The sequence below is a fragment of the Oncorhynchus tshawytscha genome, linkage group LG32 (assembly GCF_018296145.1).
Source record: "Oncorhynchus tshawytscha isolate Ot180627B linkage group LG32, Otsh_v2.0, whole genome shotgun sequence".
In the NCBI taxonomy this organism is placed as follows: Eukaryota; Metazoa; Chordata; class Actinopteri; order Salmoniformes; family Salmonidae; genus Oncorhynchus; species Oncorhynchus tshawytscha.
Genome location: NC_056460.1, coordinates 9,914,015 through 9,936,784, shown reverse-complemented (window position 1 = coordinate 9,936,784; position 22,770 = coordinate 9,914,015). Strand labels below are relative to the sequence as shown.

Genomic DNA, 22,770 nt, shown 5'->3' with positions numbered 1-22,770 from the left:
TGAGTAATCCGCTTGGAGACATGGCAATTGTTTTAGATGATTTTTCCCTACAATCACTGGAGACTGTGAAATCAGTCATATGGAAGCAAACTGAAAATCATGTCAACATGCTTATTGTGTTGCGGCCCCTTTTCCACAAAATGCTCTGCTGTTATTCACAATTGTAATTGAAGACCCTAACTTTATGCCTCAAGTCCACCAGATGCATCAAACTGCATTCCGGCGGAAGTCCTTGTCAAAGGAGCAGTCCGCAATGCTATGTTGGGGTAGCCGCACTAGGCTGTGGTGCATTCTGTGTACTTCATGCGTTATACACTGCTAAAATAACACATCCTAGATCTGAATGAATGAAATATTCTTATTAAATACTTTTTTCTTTACATAGTTGAATGGGCTGACAACAAAATCACACAAAAATGATCAATGGAAATCAAATTTATCAACCCATGGAGGTCTGGATTTGGAGTCGCTCTCAAAATTAAAGTGGAAAACCACACTACAGGCTGATCCAACTTTGATGTAATGTCTGTAAAACAAGTCAAAATGAGACTCAGTAGTGTGTGTGGCCTCCACGTGCCTGTATGACCTCCCTACAACGCCTGGGCATGCTCCTGATGAGGTGGCGGATGGTCTCCTGAGGGATCATCCGCCAACTACTGGACGGTCTGTGGTGCAACGTGGCGTTGGTGGATGGAGCGAGACATAATGTCCCAGATGTGCTCAATTGGATTCAGGTCTGGGGAACGGGCGGGCCAGTCCATAGCATCAATGCCTTCCTCTTGCAGGAACTGCTGACACACTCCAGCCACATGAGGTCTAGCATTGTCTTGCATTAGGAGGAACCCAGGGCCAACCGCACCAGCATATGGTCTCAAGTGGTCTGAGGATCTCATCTCGGTACCCAATGGCAGTCAGGCTACCTCTGGCGAGCACATGGAGGGCTGTGCGGCCCCCCAAAGAAATGCCACACCATGACTGACCCACCGCCAAACCGGTCATGCTGGAGGATGTTGCAGGCAGCAGAACGTTCTCCACGGCGTCTCCAGACTCTGTCATGTCTGTCACATGTGCTCAGTGTGAACCTGCTTTCATCTGTGAAGAGCACAGGGCGCCAGTGGAGAATTTTCCAATCTTGGTGTTCTCTGGCAAATGCCAAACGTCCTGCACGGTGTTGGGCTGTAAGCACAACCCCCACCTGTGGACGTCGGGCCCTCATACCACCCTCATGGAGTCTGTTTCTGACCGTTTGAGCAGACACATGCACATTTGTGGCCTGCTGGAGGTCATTTTGCAGGGCTCTGGCAGTGCTCCTCCTTGCACACAGACGGAGGTAGCGGTCCTGCTGCTGGGTTGTTGCCTTCCTACGGCCTCCTCCACGTCTCCTGATGTACTGGCCTGTCTCCTGGTAGCGCCTCCATGCTCTGGACACTACGCTGACAGACACAGCAAACCTTGCCACAGCTCGCATTGATGTGCCATCCTGGATGAGCTGCACTACCTGAGCTACTTGTGTGGGTTGTAGACTCCGTCTCATGCTACCACTAGAGTGAAAGCACCACCAGGATTCAAAAGTGACCAAAACATCAGCCAGGAAGCATAGGAACTGAGAAGTTGTCTGTGGTCACCACCTGCTGCGGAACCACTCCTTTATTGGGGGTGTCTTGCTAATTGCCTATAATTTCCACCTGTTGTCTATTCCATTTGCACAACATCATGTGAAATTTATTGTCAATCAGTGTTGGTTCCTAAGTGGACAGTTTGATTTCACAAAAGTGTGATTGACTTGGAGTTACATTGTGTTGTTTAAGTGTTCCCTTTTATTTTTTTGAGCAGTGTATTTAAAACACAGACTCCAAGTAGCTAGCTTTTAGCTAGTTGTAAAGCAAAGCACGTGTCAGGAACGGAAAATGCAGCATAGACATCCGGTAAAACACAACTCGTATGCATCTGGTGGGCATTAGGCTTCTAAGGCTGAACCAGCAGAGTTTCTGTACTGTATACACTTTAGAATGTTTCAATTACAGTGCCTTGAAAAAGTTTTTGGCCCTCACCACTTTTTCACATTTTACGTCACACAGCCTCAGATTTTGATGCGTTAGATTAGGAAATTGAGTCATTCTTCTTCAGAGTACGCCGCCCCCCCAAAAAGGAAATGGTGACAGTTCATTTTATGTATTCATGCCTCAAGCTGTGTCAAGTTGTGGAACGGTGGACTGCAATTTTGAGGTCTTTCCACAGATGTTTGATGAGATTAAGGTCAGGAGTCTGACTGGGCCACTCAAGGACATCTATTTTCTTTAAGCTACTCCAGTGTTGCTCTGGCAGTGTGCTTTGGGTCATTGTCCTGTTGAAAAACAAACTTCCACAGTACATTTTTTGGCAGAGGGGAGCAAGTTTTTATCTAGCATTTCTATCTATTTTGTACCATTCATCCTCCCATCAATCCTGACAATATTGCCAGTCCATGTTGCTGAAAAGCCACTCATCCCGCTTGGCGTTCACCAGACTTTCTGCCACAACTGCAGCATCTTCTAAGGGACGTTTTGCAAACTCTTTGCAGACAAGGATTTTCTTCACCCAGGGCTTCATCCTTGCCTCTCTCCCATAAAGACCATTTTTGTAGAGTGCCTTGGAGATTGCCTTGTGGAATGCTTTGGAGACTGTTGATACATCAACATTGTCCATTGCAGCTGCTGATTAATATAACTCGGTCACAGTTGGCCTCCCAGTAGCTTCCCTAAGAAGTGCCTTTCTTGTCCGGCAACTAAGTTTAGAGTGGGGGCCTGATGTAGGGAGTGTCGTGGTGGTTTTAATTTTTCCACTTGGGCTGCACTGAGCTCAGAGGGATGTTGAAATGGTCGTGTACCCTTCCCCAGATTTGTGCTTCTTTCATAATCACATCTGACTTGCTCTTTCTTTAAGTCTCTATCATACAGAGAGAGCGGTATTTATCCTTACAGATTAATTTAAGGCAGGTGATCTATTCATTTCTTACAGCTTGGAAGAGGATCAGAAGTCCAACAAATTATGACTTGTTGAGGAAATGTATTGCACCTGAGCAAATGTAGGCTTGCAATTAAAAAGGGTATAAATACCTCAATGGTTTCCATTTTTTAACATTTTCAATTCACCATTTCGTACATTGCACCTGGGCTGCCACCATGAAGACATTACAAAAGGCACATAACTACAAAGTATTGATAATTTTGATCATCTCAAAGCACTAATATCCAGCACAATACATTTTTTTTATTGAACCTTTATTTAACTAGGCACGTCAGTTAACATTCTTATTTACAATGTCAGAAAAGAAAACACAAAAGGGGGGCCTCCACCCCCACCAAGCCAACATGTTGCGCAGTAATTCGGGAGCATGGTGCACGGCGGCTGGGCCGTTGTCATACAGCTCCATGATTAGGGTAGGACTATTGTTCAAAACTTTATTGTACACTTTAGACAACTTTCAGCTTGAATCAAACCACAATTTGTCTTTCAATATATATTGTGCCCAAAGGCTCTCTAAAGCTGTGTTTTTATTTTTATGATTCATACTTTTCTAACCCAAAAAATGTCCCTAAATATACCGGTTGGTGCTGAACCGGCCATCTAATTATATGCATATTCACCTTTATCTTTCATTGATCCATATATTCTGAACACGTTCTCTGTCTAGCCTGTCGACAAATTCGAATTAAAGCCACACTAAAGGGATGGCTTAACATCAATATATTGAACCCTATTGAATGACAACTCCACAAGGAAATCTGTTCGCCAACAAGTGGGAGGGTTTTCAGCTGTTTATATGTATACGGTGTGCCCAAGGAAACCCATGCCTGCAAAGCCCACAGCTGCATAAGTTGTCTGAATACCAACTACTGCTTAAGAAAAGGCATACATTTCCTAAATCTGAGTTGGGCCCCTTAGAAAATGTAGGCCCTTCTCAGTATAATGGTTTGATTAATACTGAAAGTTGCCATTCAGTAGTTCAATACATTGAATAATATGTACATGAGATAAATGTACTGAAAACCCTATTGAATGAAAACTCCATGAGAAAATCTGTTGGCCAACAAGTGGGATGGTTTTAGGCGGTTGAATTACATGTATTCAGTGTGCATAAGGAAGCAACCTAAGTCTGAATCGGCCTGAGTTTGTTTTAATTATGTTGCTTAGACTACTACTCCTTTAGCCTGCATCTGACACATCCTGTTTCTCTTTTGGTCCCTCTCCTACCCCTTCATTGCAAGCGTGGAAGCCATTTTTTTACTGTCTGAATGTCAACAAGGAGAGGTTTTGGCTCTGCTCTCAGGCTATGGCTGCTTCTCCAAAGTGTTAGCATAGACATTGTTAGCCTTAGCAGTGTCATCTTGCTCACTCTATTCCCCTTCATTCTCTTCATTCTCAAGGCTTTTTCTCTGGAAGCATCCCATCTGAGTAGAAAGGGAAAAACAATGTTGAACAGTTCAATCAAAGTGTTGGTCCTTTACATTGCAGAAGTAAAATTTCTGTCGCAGCTTTGATACTCACCATATACATGGCCATTGTGATGATGATCAGGAGGAAGAGTCCTACTCCAACTCCTGTCCCTATTATCAGATTTCTATGGGGAGGAATGATGAGCTCAGCCTGAACATCAATCTGGAGGAATACATTTTGAGACAATAAGTGACGATGGAACAAGCATTTTAAAAACAGTTCTTATATAGTGAATCAGTTTAATCAGTTTAATTCCACAAATGGAATTACCTGTGTTTGGTGGAAGCTTGAAGAGTTATCCTAATGAGCAAATAAATACATACAAAATTGATGCTTTTGTGAATCTTTGCTCAATAAATATTTATATCTTTGTTGAAAGTTTTTTTTTTAACAGGAAACTTACCCTTGGGTCACTCGCTGTCTGGACATATCGTTTTTTGTCATAGCTGAGTTTGACAAAACTGATGAAATGGACTGTTTCTCTATCCCCAGTGAATTTCTTTGGCAATGACAAGTTCTGTAGAGTGCGAGATTGTTAGTAGAACTAGGTGGTAATTTTACATTAAATAGGATGTTACTTGCTTCAGTTCTTAAAATATTTTGTGGTAGTAGAAGTGTTCTGACTTCAGATTTAAATAGCAGAGAAGTTATGCAAAGCTCTAAGTTTTTGTCTTAACTTGTTGGGAAAGTGGTCAAAACTGCAGATGTTTAAAAAAAATTTAAAAGTTCAGACAAAGTAGTTGTGGTTACTAGAACAGCTGTCTGATTTCAGATATGAATAGCGGAGAAGTAGACCCATATGTTATGTCTAAGTTGTGGTATAAAAAGCTTGGAAAGTGGTCAGATTTTCAGTTTGTCAAAGTTGACAGAAAATTTTGTCAATGCAGTAACTAACAAAGCTGCATCATTTGATGGGTAGAAGATATTTCTGTTCTGATTTTAGAATTAAAAGGCAGAGAAATAGACCAAGATGTCATACCCTCTAAGTTGTTGGGAAAGTAGCTTATTTGTCAGTTAATAAGCCAGGCAAGTGATGCGTTCCTATGTCATACTTCTGTGTTCCTGGTCTCAAGTTTATCATGAAATCAGATGCCTTTTATGACGCTATTGCGATAACTTGTGCTACGATTTTGCCAATTGAAGACCATTTCAAAAAGCCTACAAAAGTTAAAAAACGACAAGGCTACTTGCCACATCTCTTGCATTGTGTATTCAACAGTGGGAAGTCAACTTAATGAAGTTGATGCGGTTGTTAAGACATCTTAATGTCTAATGTCTAATTGTATAATAGAATGTTGACATTTATGGGAGTCTGTAACAATGGAACCTTTTGAATGTTGAAGAAATCCCATGGAAGTGGATGGAGGACAAAAAGATGAATACTTTAAAAAGTATAATATATACTTAATATATACTAATATAAAAGTATAATAAGTTGTATGTAAGCACACTGGTCCTGACCACTCTGCAGGTTTTAAAGTTTGAATGGCGTTTCTAGCTTAAATGGTGTAGTGTGCTATTGAATAATAAGCATGACAAAGATTTAAAGAGGGATTTTTGCTGTCCCAAAGTCTCATTAATTATTAGCATGTTGTTACTCTGGACCATAATTTGTTCAAGTTGGCTTAATACAGACCCTTGCATGTTGATCGAGGTCCTTGAAGGAAACATTTCCAGACAGCACAAATGTAACTGTCAAAAACTTCTCCAAAAGGAAACTTTCACACTCGATGGACTTGCAGTATTTTTCTGGAGAGCAGTACTGTAAACACAGTCAGAAGCAAAATGTGTGTTTCAGTAACATGATTTCTATACTGAGTTGTAACCTGATTGGATAGGTTACCAACAATGTCAAGAGTGAGTGGCATATTGGAATACTCACCTCTGTTGTTGAATTAATAATCTTTCCACATTGAGTATGGTTCTTAAAAGAAAATAAACTTGTATTAGGCTGTTTCCTATTGAAATAAATGGTGTCAGTAAAATGTCAGCATTTTTGTAAGCAATGTGAACAATTTACCTGTAAGACAGATATTTGGAAGTCCTTCATTTCAAATTTGTGCTCAAGCTTAGTTGGGAAAGTGAAGGTGACTGTGATTGGTACAGACTTAAATCCCAAGTTCTGCACCTGTAAACAGTGGGACATTTAATCACTCACCCATACTAACATTTGTATAGAGATTTCATACAAAGGCATTTGTCACAGAATTTGTAACAAAACATAGACCTTAACTCCCAAAAGAGCAAGGTTAGAGTGACAGACATTAAAATGGTTTGTTTTTGGAGCATAATAAGATTGCGCACATTACCCCCACATTGTGTGAATCACACTTTTTAATGTCAGTCACAGCAATAGCAGTTGATTGTTTACCTCATATACATTCACCAGTCTTTTAGGTGATGTGTCCTCCAGAGTAAAGTTCATGTAAGTGGTGGAGTCTTGGGGAAGGCTTCAACAACAACAACAAGATATATAAGTCACCTTGATTTTATTCAATTAACTTGATGGAGTCATTCTCAAACAAAATGTCAAGTATAGTCTTGTGAAGACTTACGCTTTTGCTACCAGGTCAACTGCAAATTGAACAGGGATGGTCCTGGTAAGGGAACTATTGGTTGAGTTTCCATTGTCACTGTAAATAAAGCAAAGGCAAATGCATGTTTTGTGTACATAAATGGAATGCTACAAAGTCCTTCAGCTAATTGAGTAGAAGGTATTGGGGTTGTATAAACACAGTTTAAATCAATGTATGTTCAATACTTTGACTGGGGAAATTGGATTTTCTTGGACTGATTCTCTCATTCACATTGTGGAAGCAGATTTTCTACCTCAGGCCGATGACGGTCATCTCCATTGTGTCGTTCCAGTCGTATGTATTCAAAATATGGAATTTACTGGTGAACACTGCCTGAGAAGGAAAATGTCATCGTTGACGAAGTCAGACTTGATTTGAAATTGATCTTAACTGTGGGAGTGGAAGTCATGCCCTCAGAAAGTATTCATACCTGTTGACTTATTCCACATTTTGTTACAGCTTGAATTCAAAATGGATTAAATCAAAAAACCTCACCCATCTACATACAATACCCCATAATGACATAGTAAAAACTTGTTTTTATTATTTTTGTAAATTTAATGAAAATGAAAGCACTCATTTCCATACCCTTGAGTCAATAGTTTGTTAAAGCACCTTTAGCAGAGACTACTTCGGTGAGTCTTTCTGGGTAAGTCGAAGCGCTTTCCTAGATTGTGCAACATTTGCCCATTTGTATTTTTTTTTATTCTTCAAGCTCTGTCAAATTGATTGTTGACCACTTTCAGGTCTTGCCATAGATTTTCACGTAGATTTAAGTGAAAACGGTAACTCACTCCGGAACATTCACTCTTCTTGGTAAGCAACTCCAGTGTAGATTTGGCCTTGTGTTTTAGGTTATTGTCCTGCTGACAGGGGAATTCATCAGTGTCTGGTGGAAAGCAGACAATGGATATAGGATTTTGCCTGTGCTTAGCTCCATTCTGTTTATTATTTTTTTATCCTGAAACTCCCCTACTCCCCTATATTTACAAATATACCCATAACATGATGCAGTCACCACTATGCTTGAAAATATGGAGAGTGGTACTTAGTAATGTGTTGTATTGGATTAGCACTTGGTATTCAGGATAAAAAGTGAATCTCTTTGCCACAGTTTTTGCAGTATTACTTTAGTGTCTTTATGCAAGCAGGATGCATGTTTTGGAATATTTGTATGATGTACAGGCTTCCTCCTTCAAATCAAATGTTTATTTGTCACATGCGCCGAATTCAGCAGGTGTAGACCTTACAGTGACATGCTTACTTACAAGCCCTTAACCAACAATGCAGTTTTAAAAAATTAAATAAAAGTAACAAATAAAGAGCATCAGTAAAATAACAATGGGGAGGCTGTATACATGGTACAGGTTAGTCGAGGTTATATGTACATGTTAGTTATTAAAGTGACTATGCATAGATAATAACAGAGTAGCAGCAGTGTCAAAGAGGGGTGGGGGGATGCAAATAGTCTAGGTAGCATTTTGATTAGATGTTCAGGAGTCTTATGGCTTGGGGGTAGAAGCTGTTTAGAAGCCTATTGGACCTAGACTTGGCACTCAGGTACAGCTTGCTGTGCGGTAGCAGAGAGAACAGTCTATGACTAGGGTGGCTGGAGTCTTTGACCATTTTTAGGGCCTTCATCTGACACCGTCTGGTATAGAGGTCCTGGATGGCAGGAAGCTTGGCCCCAGTGATGCACTGGGCCGTACGCACTACCCTCTGTAGTGCTTTGCGGTTGGAGGCCGAACAGTTGCCATACCAGGCAGTGATGCAACCAGTCAGGATGCTTTCGATGGTGCAGCTTTAGAAACGTTTGAGGATCTAAGGACCCATGCCAAATCTTTTCAGTCTCCTGAGGGGGAATTGGTTTGGTCGTGCCCTCTTCACGACTGTCTTGATGTGCTTGGAACATGTTAGTTTGTTGATGTGGACACCAAGGAACTTGACGCTCTCAACCTGCTCCACTACAGCCCCATCAATGAGAATGGGGGTGTGATCTGTCCACCTTTTTCCTTTAGTCCGCTTTCATCTCCTTTCTTTTGATCAAGTTGAGGGAGAGGTTGTTGTCCTGGCACCACACCGCCAGGTCTCTGACCTCCTCACTATAAGCTGTCTCGTCATTGTTGGTGATCAGGCCTATCACTGTTGTCATTGGCAAACTTAATGATGGTGTTGGAGTCGTGCCTGACCGTGCAGTTATGAGTGAACAAGGATTACAGGAGGGGACTGAGCTCGCACCCCTGAGGGGCCCGGTGTTGAGGATCAGCATGGCAGATGTTACCTGCCCTTACCACCTAAGAGTGGCCCGTCAGGAAGTCCAGGATTAAGTTGCAGAGGGAGGTGTTTAGTCCCAGGGTCCTTAGCTTCGTGATGAGCTTTGAGGGCACTATGGTGTTGACTACAGCTCAGCGTTCAATGAATAGCATTCTCACATTGTCCAGGTGGGAAAGGGCAGTGTGGAGTGCAATAGAGATTGCATCTGTGGATCTGTTGGGGCGGTATGCAAATTGGAGTGGGTCTAGGGTTTCTGGGATAATGGTGTTGATGTGAGCCATGACCAGCCTTTCAAAGCACTTCATGGCTACAGACGTTAGTGCTTCAGGTCAGTCATTTAGGCAGGTTACCTTACACCCTGTGCCTAAGAACACTATGGTGGTCTGCTTGAAACATGTTGGTTTAAAGGTCTTACTCACATCTGCTGCGGAGAGCGTGATCACACAGTCGTCCAGAACAGCAGATGCGCTCATATGCATGTTTCAGTGTTACATGCCTCGAAGCGATCATAGAAGTAATTTAGCTCGTCTGGTAGGCTCGTATCACTGGGCTGCTCTCGGCTGTGCTTCCCTTCTTAGACTAATAGTTTGTAAGCCCTGCCACATCTGCCGGGTGTCAGAGCCGGTGTAGTACTATTCGATCTTAGTTCTGTTTTGACGCTTTTCCTGTTTGATGGTTCGTCGGAGGGCATAGCGGGATTTCTTAAGCTTCCGGGTTACAGTATCGCTCCTTGAAAGCTGCAGTTCTACCCTTTAGCTCAGTGCAGATGTTGCCTGTAATCCATGGTTTCTTGTTGGGGTATGTACTGTGACAAACCTCTTCAAGGTTAGGAGCATTTGTCACAAATTAAGTAGTAAACTGTCACCAAATCACCCAAGAATGAGAGTTCTTTCGAACAGGACAGTACCTGTGTGTTTGTTTCTCCATCCTGGTCCACCCAGGCCGTAGGCAAGGTCAAGGATAGCAGGGTTTGGTACACGAATCGGGTTCTCGGTAGGTCCAGGTCCAAACGCCAACAAGTAAGTCCAAAACAATCCAGCTCATACACGGTAAATCCAGCCAATCTCTATTGTCTCTTTCTCTATTGTTCATAGATCCTTCCAGCACTCTCTCTCCCTCTTCCTGGTTTTTCTTGACCCTTTATCTGTGGGTCGGCTCCACCTTCTGAGGGTTCCCCTTGCTTCTGGGACTTGTAGTTTTGGCGGTCGGCCATTTTGTGGTCTGTAGTTCTGACAGGGGTGGCCATTTTAGTGATCGGGCAGAGCCTGTTTATTAGTTCTGCTCTCACATATCTGCCATTTATCACTCGACCCCCTTCTTTGCCACAGTACGTACAATCAATGAGGGGGTGATGTCATCGATGAACTTATTGATGAAGCCAGTGACTGTGGTGTACTCGATGCCATCGGAAGAATCTCGGAACATATTCCAGTCTGCTAGCAAAACAGTCCTGTACCTTTGCATCTGCTTCATCTGACCACTTTTTTTATTGACTGAGTCCCTGGTGCTTCTTGCTTTAATTTTTTGTTGTAATTATGGTCAGATTTTCCAAATGGAGTGCGAGGGAGAGCTTTGTATGAGTCTCAGTGTGTGGCATAAAAGTGCTCTAGAGGAGTCCCCCCTCTGGTTGCACATTTAACATGCTGGTAGAAATTAAGTTTCCCTGCATTAAAGTCCCCTGCCACTAAGTGCGCCACCTTAGGATGAGCGTTTTCCTGTTTGCTTAAGATGGTATATAGCTCATTGAGTGTGGTCTTAGTGCCAGCATCGGTCTGTGGTGGTATGTAGACAGCTACGAAAAATACAATCTCTAGGTAAATAGTGTGGTCTACAGCTTATCATGAGACTTCGAGACTTCCTTAGATATCGTGCACCAGCTGTTGTTTACAAATATACATACACCAACACCCCTTGTCTTACCACAGGCTGCTGTTCTATCCTGATGACAATGTATACCCACCAGCTGTATGTTATTCATGTCGTCATTCAACCACAACTCAGGGAAACGTAAGATATTAGTTTGTAATGTCCCGTTGGTAGTTTAATCTTGCTTGTAGGTCATCTATTTTATTTTCCAATGATTGCACTTTGGCCAATAGAACGGATCTCAGTGGGGGTTTAGTCGCTCGCCTACGAATTCTCCGAAGGCAGCCTGACCCGGAGGCCCCCTTTTTCTCTGTCTCTTCTTCACGCAAATGACAGGGATTTGGGCCTGTTCCCGGGAAAGTACTATATCCTTCACGTCGGACTCGTTAAAGGAAAAAGCTTCTTCTAGTTTGTGGTGTGTAATCACTGTTCTGATGTCCAGAAGTTATTTTCGGTCTTGAGCAGTAACATTATGTACAAAATAAATAAAAATAAAGTTACAAACGCAAAAAAACTCTGAATAGCATAGTTGGTTAGGAGCACATAAAACATCAGCCACCCTCTCCGGCGCATTCTACATTCCTCAGTTTTCTCCTATCACAGTCATTAAACTCTATTTTAAAAGTCACCATTGGCCTCATGGTGAAGTCCCTGACCGGTTTCCTTCCTCTCTGGCAACTGAGTTAGGAAGGACGCCTGTATCTTTGTAGTGACTGGGTATATTGATACACCATCCAAAGTGTAATGAATAACTTCACCATGCTCAAAGGGATATTCAATGTATTTTTACCCATTTACCAATGGGGGCACTTCTTTGTGAGGCATTAGAAAACCTCCCTGGTCTTTGTGGTTGGATCTGTGTTTAAAATTCACTGCTCGACTGAGGGACCTTACAGATAATTTTGTGTGTGAGGTTCAGAGACGAGGTAGTCATTCAAAATTCATGTTAAACAATAGCGTCCGAGGCTCCTAACCCTGTTGTAGTGAGCAAATTCTTTTGTCTTGCTTTTTTTTGTGTGGTTGTACTGATGGCACTAAGAAGATTAAGTATTTGTTTATTCTACTACTAGCCGCACTGAGTTTAGATACTGTGGAGTGCACCAAACACTCTGATAGTGCAGAGACCTTGGTAACGTACAGCCAGGATGAACCTCATGCCCTACAGCCAAGTGAAGTTGGCCCACTACAGCTAGAGCTGCCCCCTGAGATGCAACCAAGGAAAAGGGGAAGCAGGGGAGGCTTATGATTACAAAACAAGAGAGGAAATAAACTCAATCTCCCATCCTTTATCATGGGAAATGTCCGCTCGCTTGTAATCAAGACGGAGGTACTATCGGCAACAACTTCGTATATGAGATTACATCAGCAAACAAGTCTGGTATGGTGCACGGAAACTTTGCTAATGGAGGTCATACCTGATTCTCATGTAGTGGTTGGTTTCACAATCATCAGAGCTGACAGGAGCTCAGAAGTTTTGGGGTCAAGTAGGGGAGAGGCGTCTGCCTGTATGTGAACAATCAATGGCGTCACAGTGAAGATGATCTGTTCCCCTCATGTGGAGGTGTTAGCAGTGGGCTGCTGACCCTACTATTTACCAAGAGTTCCCTAGCGTGATAGTGATTGTCTCCATCCTGCTGTCTGCAAGATTTAAACTGGCCACAGACACTATCCACGAAGTCACCACATTACCTACTCAATCGATCACCCTACTCGGTTATCTCTGGAGATTTCAACCACCGTTTGCTGTCCGCAACACTTCCTACCTTAACAGTATGTTAAAGTTCAAACTCGTCTGGACAAGACCATTGACATTCTCTACACCAATGTGAAAGATGCCTACTGCTAGACTGCTCTGCCTCCACTGGACAATCTAACCACCTCGTCCAGCTGCTACCAAAGTACCGCCCACTGGTCCAGAGGTAACATGTCACTCAAGCGGCGATTCACGAATGGACACCTGAAACTGGAGAGGCGCTACAGAGCTGCTTTGAAGGTATAGATTGGAATCTATTTGTAGACGACTGGGAGGAGGATCTTAAGAGTCTCTGAATGCATAACGGACTATGTTAACTTCTCTACTGACAATATTGTGCCAAGCAAAATATGAATACATACTGACGTTAGAACGCAAGCTGCAGGATATCTAGTATGGTAGGAAGAAGTCCGCTGTTGCTGTAACCGGTTAACAGAGTGGGGGCGGTGCTGGACTCTGATCTGGGAAGCACTGAGCCCATGAGCATCTCGAAGAAACAAGTGAGGCAGCTGAAGAGGATCCATGCCAGTAAGTCAGCAGGGCCTGATGGAGTTGACGCCAGAGTACTGGAGGTGTGTGCTAACCAAATGGCTTTCAAGCATCCTGCATAGTTCCCATCTCAAAGAAACCAGGAGGGACTGCACTGAAAGACTTTAGACCAGTGGCTTTGACATCACAAGTCATGAAAACCTTTTAGCAGGTTTTAATACCCTTATTAGGAGTCGAGGTAGCAGCCTATCTGGATCCTTTGCAGTTTGCCTACCACCCAAAATCTGGTGTTGAAGATTGGTCTGCTCTGTCTCCTCCAGAGTATATGAGCACCTGGAGAAGCCTGGCTGTGTTGTGAGAAGTGTTCTTTGACTTCTCCAGTGCTTTCAATACCATACAACCCCACATTTTTCCCCAAAATGACATTCACGTAAACCCACACACAATCAAATGGATTGTGAACTACCTGACCAATAAGACCACAGTTCGTCAGACTGAACCAGGCAGTATCAGATTGGATGTGTACAAACATGGGTGTGCCGCAGGGGACTCTCCTGTCACCTTTTGTGTTTACCATTTACACATGACTTCTCACACGACAATGAACTGAGCCACTGGTGAAGAGATTGCCACTGTTGACACTTATATGTACTTAGGTGTAACAGTCGACAACAAACTGAACTGGAAGGAGGATTCTCCGTGGCTTCAAAAGCCCAATCCAAAATGCACTTAAGGAAGCTTTGATCTTTTTAAAGTGACAAAATGCTTCGTCTGTTCCATAGCAATGTCGTGGCGAGTGTAGCGACCTATGCCATTGTGTGCTGGAAAGGGAATTTCTATGCAAGCTTGACAAAATCATTAAGAAAGAGTGCTACAATTGGCAGCAGTCTGGAATCAATGCAAGACATGTTCATAAAAAAGCTGCATGTGATCATGGACAATGACACACACACACACACACCCACTCCACCGGGGCTCTAATGCAGCACAGGAGCAGCTTCAGTAGCAGGTTAAGCCTGCACAGATGTTCCATAGAGAGGTTTAGATGGTCATTTTTACCGACAGCCATGAAGCTTTTTAATGAGTACTTGATGAACTGTTATGAGGTCTTCCTATTGGAAAATGTTGTTGCTTGTTTTATTTCTTTCCCAAAGTAGGATAAGAAAACAGCACTTGAATCAGATTATTTTAGGGATACTATGGTGTATGTGCCTTTTCGTCTTAATGTTTGGTTTTTATCATGTTGGTCATTGTTGCATGTCCTGTCATTTTAAGTCATTGATGCATGCTGTGATAAAACAATTTCCCAAGTTGAGATGAATAAAGTAATGCTCTACTCTCTACTCATTATTGCACATAGTGAGTCCATGCAATTTATGTGACTTATTAAGACTCATTTTTATTTCTGAACTTATTTATTAGGCTTGCCATAACAAAGGGGTTAAACATTTTGAGTCTGGACATTTTTAGCTTTTCATTTTTAATTTGTAAAAATTTCAATCATAATTCCACTTTGACATTATGGGGTATTGTGTGTATGCCAGTGATTTTAAAAATGTAAAAGAAATTAAAAACCAATGTAATCTGTTTTAAATTCAGGCTGTAACACAAGTCAAGGGGTCAGAATACTTTCTGAACGCACTGTATCACCCATCAAAGCTGTCACTCAATTTGACATTGAGTTACTGCTTTTAGCTCTGTATCTATCATTTAAGAATTACCGGTTTATTCACAGTTGAGGATTATTTACTGGTATATCTAAGTAATCACTCACTGTGGTTTTACTACGGTAGACAGGTATGCTGACACTGCATGTAGTTCTGTCAATTTCACCTTCCAGACCACCACAGCTGAACACGGTTCTCCTTGTAGACTATGGAATACAGACAATACGTCAAGTGTGTAAATAATTCCGGTTTGTACATCCAAGTCCCTGACATAGTTTAAAAGAAACAAGCAAGCATGTTAAAAATGAACCACTTTACAGAACTAATCAATTCAACACTTATACAGTGCCTTGCGAAAGTATTCGGCCCCCTTGAACTTTGCGACCTTTTGCCACATTTCAGGCTTCAAACATAAAGATATAAAACTATTTTTTTGTGAAGAATCAACAACAAGTGGGACACAATCATGAAGTGGAACGACATTTATTGGATATTTCAATTTTTTTTAACAAATCAAAAACTGAAAAATTGGGCGTGCAAAATTATTCCGCCCCTTTACTTTCAGTGCAGCAAACTCTCTCCAGAAGTTCAGTGAGGATCTCTGAATGATCCAATGTTGACCTAAATGACTAATGATGATAAATACAATCCACCTGTGTGTAATCAAGTCTCCGTATAAATGCACCTGCACTGTGATAGTCTCAGAGGTCCGTTAAAAGCGCAGAGAGGGGGGGACAAAATGGCGCCGTAGAGAGAACACGGTGTTTCAGCGAGCTCTCGTGGCATTCGTAAATTTATATTCTTACATTAATCTCCTAGCTTGAAAAAGTGGTAGAATTGGCTAAATAAGTTACCATATAATGAGTCTTGACGACTATTTCGCAAAAATCTCCGACAACATGCCCAATAGAACTACTAAGAACCAAAACCACCACCCCTGTGGATGTGCATGAGGAGCTAGCTAACGTTAGCGAAGCTAACACCATTGCGGATCCAGGCACAATGGACCTGATGATTCAAAAGATGACTGATAACATTACTAAAGTGATCGATGCTAAGATAAGAACGGTCTTGGAAGCAATAGCAGGCCATTCAGCTAAAATACAGAGCGTTGTGAAACGTGTTGTTGAGGCGGAAGGGAGAATTGCTGCAGTGGTTACTTCAACTACATCTATGGACGCTAAGATAAAAGCACTTGAGAAACAGGTGCGCGAAATGGCGGAGCACATTGACGACTTGGATAATCGAGGACGCAGATGCAATATTCGTGTTGTGGGACTCCCGGAAAATTCTGAAGGGACACGTTCAGTAAAATTCTTTGAGGAATGGATCCCTGGCTACCTACAAATGGACACTAAGGCTGGTCGTGTGAAGCTGGACAGAGCCCATCGCTCTCAAGCACCGATACCCGGTCCCAATCAGCGCCCACGGCCGGTGGTTATAAAGTTCCACAACTTCACCGACAAGCAGTGCGTCATGGATGCGGCTAGAAACATCGGCTCTGATGGTAGTCAACATAAAGGTCCAAAGGTCTCATTCTTCAATGATTATTCCACAGCGGTTGTACAAAGACGCAAAGCGTTTGATGAGGCGAAGGCTCGACTCAGGAGAATGAAGATGGACTACGCACTGTTGTACCCGGCCACATTGAAGATTATGGTCAACGGATCACCTAAAAGCTCTACACACCTGAAGAGGCTGCTGCGTTTATTGACTCTCTCGGGTAAATAACTTTAAGCTGCACCTCAACAGCATTGAATAACTTTGTTTATTTTTGGTTGAATCTGATCATGAAACAGTGGTGTGAGTCCTCACGTACTCCGGCTCAGTAATATTCGTATCTTTATTATTTTTCTTGCTAAAGTAATAGCCGCTATAGCTCAGGCTGAGATATGTGTGAATCCATATTGGTGCCCAGGCTTGGTTTTAGGTGGAAGAGCCTCAATCTTCTTCTATTGATTTTCTTTTCCATATATATGAAGGATGAGGCTATTGAGCGGCAATGCAGACTTAAGAGTCTACATTGGAGAGTTGAAATCCCCTGCATGTTAGCTAGTGGGAAAACCCCCTTTTGGATTTTTACATGTTTAATTTTTGGGTTTAGTATAGTTCGAGTTCAGGGTTCATATTTTTTGTTTATGCTCAGTGAGATAGAGGAGAGTTCAACACATGGAAAAAGGTACCACCCCACATTTACAGTAGGATCCATTCTGGATATTGAATGGTCAAGATACAATTGCAGATAACAGACTGCGTGTATGTACGTGGAACATTAGAGGGAGCCACAACCCCATTAAAAGGAAGAAAGTACTGTCTTTTTTGAAAAAGAAAATATTGATATTGCCCTGTTGCAAGAAACTCATTTGGATGATAAGGAGCACCTGAAATTACAACAAGGAGGGTTTGGTCAAGTGTTTTTCTCATCATTTACATCCAGAAGTAGAGGTGTAGCAATTCTGGTGAAAAAGAACTTAACACTTAAGGTCTTGAATTGTGTGAAAGATAAATTTGGTCGCTTTGTTATAATTAATGGTACTTTACAAGGGCAGAACATTTCCATAATGAATATTTACTTCCCCCTGCTCACCCCCTGATTTCCTCAATAAGGCATTTCTAGACTTTTCAGAATTAAACTCAGACACTGCAGTGGTTGGAGGAGATTTTAACTGCTTGTTGAACCCCCTTATTGATAAGTTTCCCAGTGGTATAGCTTCACTCTCTCCTCAAGCTAAGTCACTTAAAGTTATTTGTGATGATCTGGGGTATGCGGATGTCTGGAGAGCTTTCCATCCCTCCAACAGAGAGTTCACTTTTTTCTCTGCACCTCATGGATGTCAGACTAGAATAGATTATTTTTTTATGCCCAAGATGTCTTTGCAGTCTGTTTTATCTGCTAGGATAGGAAGCATAGTCATATCTGATCATGCTGAGGTGATCCTGGACATAAAACTCAACGGGGCATTCAATCGGTCAAGACATTGGAGGTTGAACACAACCATTCTTAAAGACCATACATTCACATATTTTATAACAGAGTTTAAAGCATTTTTCTCTATTAACTCTCAATCAACAGATAACCCCTCGCTCCTTTGGGAGACCTGTAAAGCGTATGCCAGGGGTCTGATTATGTCATACACAGCTACTAAGAGATGGAAAAAGCGGGAAAAGCAAAAAATGTTAGAGGGTGAATTAGGAACTAAAGAGAAGGACTACATTAAAACGCCCACTCCTGCCCTATTAAAGGAAATATCAGTCATTAGATCAACGTTAGACTCTCTCCTAACACAGGACGCTGAAAAGAAAATGAGATTTGTCAGGCAAAAGCTATATGAACATGGCGATAAGCCAGGAAAGTACTTGGCATACCTATCTAAAAGAGGGCTGACTCTCAGTCAATTGCTACTATTACTGATTCTGATGGTAATCATTTATATGAAAATAAATTGATAAGTGACTCATTTAAGAAATTTTATACAAACCTTTATGCCTCAGAACTGCCAAAGGATGCACCCAAATTAATGGAGAACTTCTTTTGTAAGATTGAGCTCCCTACTATCTCCGAAGAGCAGAGGTCCCTCCTTAATGCCCCTATTACCAAGGAAGAGATAATGTTCGCAATTAAGAATCTGCAAAATGGTAAGGCCCCAGGACCAGACGGGTTTTGTAGTGAGTTCTATAAAGAGTTCCATGGCCTGATCCTTGAGCCATTGCGTGATATGTTTAACCACTCATTTTCAAATGACCAACTCCCTCAAACGCTGAGAGAAGCCAACATTTCACTTATTCTCAAAAGGGAAAATGTCCAGAGTCTTGTTCCTCATACAGACCAATTTCCCTTCTGAATGTGGATAGAAAATTGCTTTCTAAAATTCTAGCCACAAGATTAGAGGACTCACTGCCACTAATTGTGAAAGGAGACCAAACTGGCTTCATTAGGGGCCGTAAGTCATGCAACAACGTCAGGCGGCTTCTTAATGTAATTCAAGCCTACCAACAAAGTGCTGTGGATGGTCTTGTGCTCTCCCTAGATGCTGAGAAAGCATTGGATCATGTGGAGTGGTCTTACCTATTATTTGCTCTAAATAAATTTGGTCTGGGGGACAACTTTATAAAATGGGTGAAAGTTTTATATGATGATCCTCAGGCTGCTGTGCTTACAATTGGGCTACGGTCAAATAGCTTCTCTATACACAGAGGTACCAGACAGGGCTGTCCTTTATCCCCCCTCCTCTTTGCACTCGTTATGGAACCACTAGCCGAGGCCATCAGGGTAACGCCTGCTATACAGGGGCTGCTCATTGGTGATGGTCACCATAAAATAAGCTTGTATGCTGATGATGTCCTGATATTCATCTCTAGTCCCGAGACTTCAATTACATCTCTTATTAATATTATTGAATTATTCAGCGAATTCTCAGGCTACAAGATTAACCTTACTAAGTCAGAGGCTATGCCACTTGGTAGCCTACACTCTGTACCTAATACTTCTCCCCCCTTCCCTTTTAAATGGTCTCCCTCAGGTTTCATGTATCTGGGTATATTTGTAACTCCTAAATTCCAGCTAATGTACAAAGCCAATTTTGTTCCCTTGTTTGATACAATAAGACAGGATCTGGATCGCTGGAACTCTCTCCCGATTTCTTGGTTGGGTAGAATATCCCTCTTGAAAATGAACATTTTACCTAGACTACTTTACCCAATCCAAATGATCCCAGTATTACTCTCCAATAAGGTAATAAAGGATGTAAATGGATGGCTAAGTTCCTTTATATGGAGTAAACGCAAGCCAAGACTTAAGATGGCAATATTGCAGCTGCCAAGTTCTATGGGCGGCTTGGACCTGCCCAATATCAGGTTCTATCAATGGTGTGCCCACCTTTGTTATATTTCTGACTGGATCACAAATGATGACTCCTCTATTTGGTTAGACATTGAGACTTCTCTTTCAAAATACCCCTTAAAGGATCTTTTATTTTTCAGAAGTTTCAAGTCTGTAGAAGACCACTGCAATAATCCCGTTACACTTAATACACTCAAAGTATGGAGGTCAGTTCAACGCTTCCTGGGAAGGTCCAAACTAACCTCTGCTCTTACCCCAATTCTTAACAACCCAGATTTCAGTCCAGGATTGCTGGATGCTGGCTTTAACTTATGGCTTAATAAGGGCATACGCAGGCTAAAATAATTATTTGCTGATAAGATTTTGTTGTCATTTGAGCAGGTGGTTGAGAAATATCGACTCCCAAAGCAGGACTTTTTCCGCTTCCTACAAGTAAGACATTATATTCTGAAGAGCACCACCTTAATTGGTAACCCTGATGTGTCTGTCATTGAAAGAATGCTTTTTTTCCCACAAATGAAAATGTCTGTAAGTCTGTTTTATGATACTTTAAGGTCCTTTTCTGCTGTCAACACACGGAGGGTGAAACAAGTGTGGGAGAAAGAATTGTCTGTTACTATTGACGAAGAGATGTGGGAGGACATTTGGAGATATGCAAAAACAATATCTATATGTAACCGTACTAGAGCAATCCAATTAAGAATAATACACAGATTGCATATATCCCCAAATCGCAGACATGCTTTTAGCCCCACTTCCTCTTCCCCTCAGTGTCTTAAATGCAAAACTGATACAGGAACCCTAACACATTGTTTATGGTCATGTACCAAAATACAAAGATACTGGTCTGGTGTTCTGCAAGAAATTGAAAAGATCCTAGGGGTTGATCTAGAATTGGACCCAGTTTCTTTACTGTTAGGTCTCCTTAGTAGGCATGTTACTTCTGTCGGTAAAAGGAGGCTTTACAACATCCTTACCTTCGCAGCAAGGAAAAACATCCTTTTACAGTGGATTAGTGATAAGGTTCCTTCTATTAAAGATTGGCATAAGATACTATTTGAATGGGTGCCTCTGGAATATCTGACATGTACATTGCATTCTAAAACAGACTAGTTCTACAAAGTATGGGAACCTTATCTAAATTACCTAGAACCTGAGGTATCAGCTATTATGCTGCAAGGATTCTCTTAGAATGGCGGGGATCTATGTATTTCAGAACTACACTGTATGTTCCATGTGTGGAACCTAACCTCTTGGTTTAAACTGAGCTTTTTTGTTTAATTTCTGTTTGTAAGTTTGTTTAAAATGTATGTATTGAGAGACGCAATGATGGTGATGGGGTGAGAGAAGCACCGAGCGGGAAGAGGAAAATGGTGTACGTATGTATGGGTGTGTATATGTGTGTGTGTGCGTGCATGTATGTATGCGTGTGTGTGTATATGCATGGGTATATGTATGTGTGTGTATGTATGTATGTATGTATGTATATATATGCACGTAGATATGTGTAAGTGGGTGCTGTTTTTCTTGTTTTTGTTCTGTGTGCTTTGTCTCTGTTGTTGTATCTCTTAATATGGGTGAAAATTGTGAAATTCCAATAAAAATACTGTTACAAAAAAAGCGCAGAGAGCATCATGAAGAACAAGGAACACACCAGGCAGGTCCGAGATACTGTTGTGAAGAAGTTTAAAGACGGATTTGGATACAAAAAGATTTCCCAAGCTTTAAACATCCCAAGGAGCACTGTGCAAGCGATAATATTGAAATGGAAGGAGTATCAGACCACTGCAAATCTACCAAGACCTGGCCGTCCCTCTAAACTTTCAGCTCATACAAGGAGAAGACTGATCAGAGATGCAGCCAAGAGGCCCATGATCACTCTGGATGAACTGCAGAGATCTACAGCTGAGGTGGGAGACTCTGTCCATAGGACAACAATCAGTTGTATATTGCACAAATCTGGCCTTTATGGAAGAGTGGCAAGAAGAAAGCCATTTCTTAAAGATATCCATAAAAAGTGTCGTTTAAAGTTTGCCACAAGCCACCTGGGAGACACACCAAACATGTGGAAGAAGGTGCTCTGGTCAGATGAAACGAAAATTGAACTTTTTGGCAACAATGCAAAACGTTATGTTTGGCGTAAAAGCAACACAGCACATCACCCTGAGCATCATGGTTTGGGCCTGCTTTTCTTCAGCAGGGACAGGGAAGATGGTTAAAATTGATGGGAAGATGGATGGAGCCAAATACAGGACCATTCTGGAAGAAAACCTGATGGAGTCTGCAAAAGACCTGAGACTGGGACGGAGATTTGTCTTCCAACAAGACAATGATCCAAAACATAAAGCAAAATCTACAATGGAATGGTTCAAAAATTAACATATCCAGGTGTTAGAATGGCCAAGTCAAAGTCCAGACCTGAATCCAATCGAGAATCTGTGGAAAGAACTGAAAACTGCTGTTCACAAATGCTCTCCATCCAACCTCACTGAGCTCGAGCTGTTTTGCAAGGAGGAATGGGAAAAACTTTCAGTCTCTCGATGTGCAAAACTGATAGAGACATACCCCAAGCGACTTACAGCTGTAATCGCAGCAAAAGGTGGCGCTACAAAGTATTAACTTAAGGGGGCTGAATAATTTTGCACGCCCAATTTTTCCGTTTTTGATTTGTTAAAAAAGTTTGAAATATCCAATAAATGTCGTTCCACTTCATGATTGTGTCCCACTTGTTGTTGATTCTTCACAAAAATATACAGTTTTATATCTTTATGTTTGAAGCCTGAAATGTGGCAAAAGGTCGCAAAGTTCAAGGGGGCCGAATACTTTCGC

General features: G+C 41.8%; 1 protein-coding gene across 2 annotated transcripts in view; it reads right to left on the bottom strand.

Annotated features, from left to right (window-relative positions):
- Positions 1–4,165: 4,165 nt before the first annotated feature.
- LOC112245641 (integrin alpha-X) overlaps positions 4,166–22,770 on the bottom strand; it is a 40,399-nt gene continuing 21,794 nt past the window's right edge. Inside the window, exons 21-31 of one of the 2 annotated variants that reach the window (XM_042310789.1) lie at positions 15,209–15,307; positions 7,306–7,385; positions 7,032–7,109; positions 6,848–6,926; positions 6,497–6,604; positions 6,359–6,400; positions 6,113–6,238; positions 4,880–4,993; positions 4,747–4,776; positions 4,528–4,638; positions 4,166–4,430 (exon numbers count right to left, since the gene is read on the bottom strand). In XM_042310789.1, coding sequence (XP_042166723.1) covers positions 4,377–4,430; positions 4,528–4,638; positions 4,747–4,776; positions 4,880–4,993; positions 6,113–6,238; positions 6,359–6,400; positions 6,497–6,604; positions 6,848–6,926; positions 7,032–7,109; positions 7,306–7,385; positions 15,209–15,307 — 921 coding nt within the window. In that variant the 3' untranslated portion in view covers positions 4,166–4,376. The remainder of the gene's footprint in view (positions 4,431–4,527; positions 4,639–4,746; positions 4,777–4,879; positions 4,994–6,112; positions 6,239–6,358; positions 6,401–6,496; positions 6,605–6,847; positions 6,927–7,031; positions 7,110–7,305; positions 7,386–15,208; positions 15,308–22,770) is intronic. The other variant, XM_042310790.1, reaches the window with a different exon arrangement.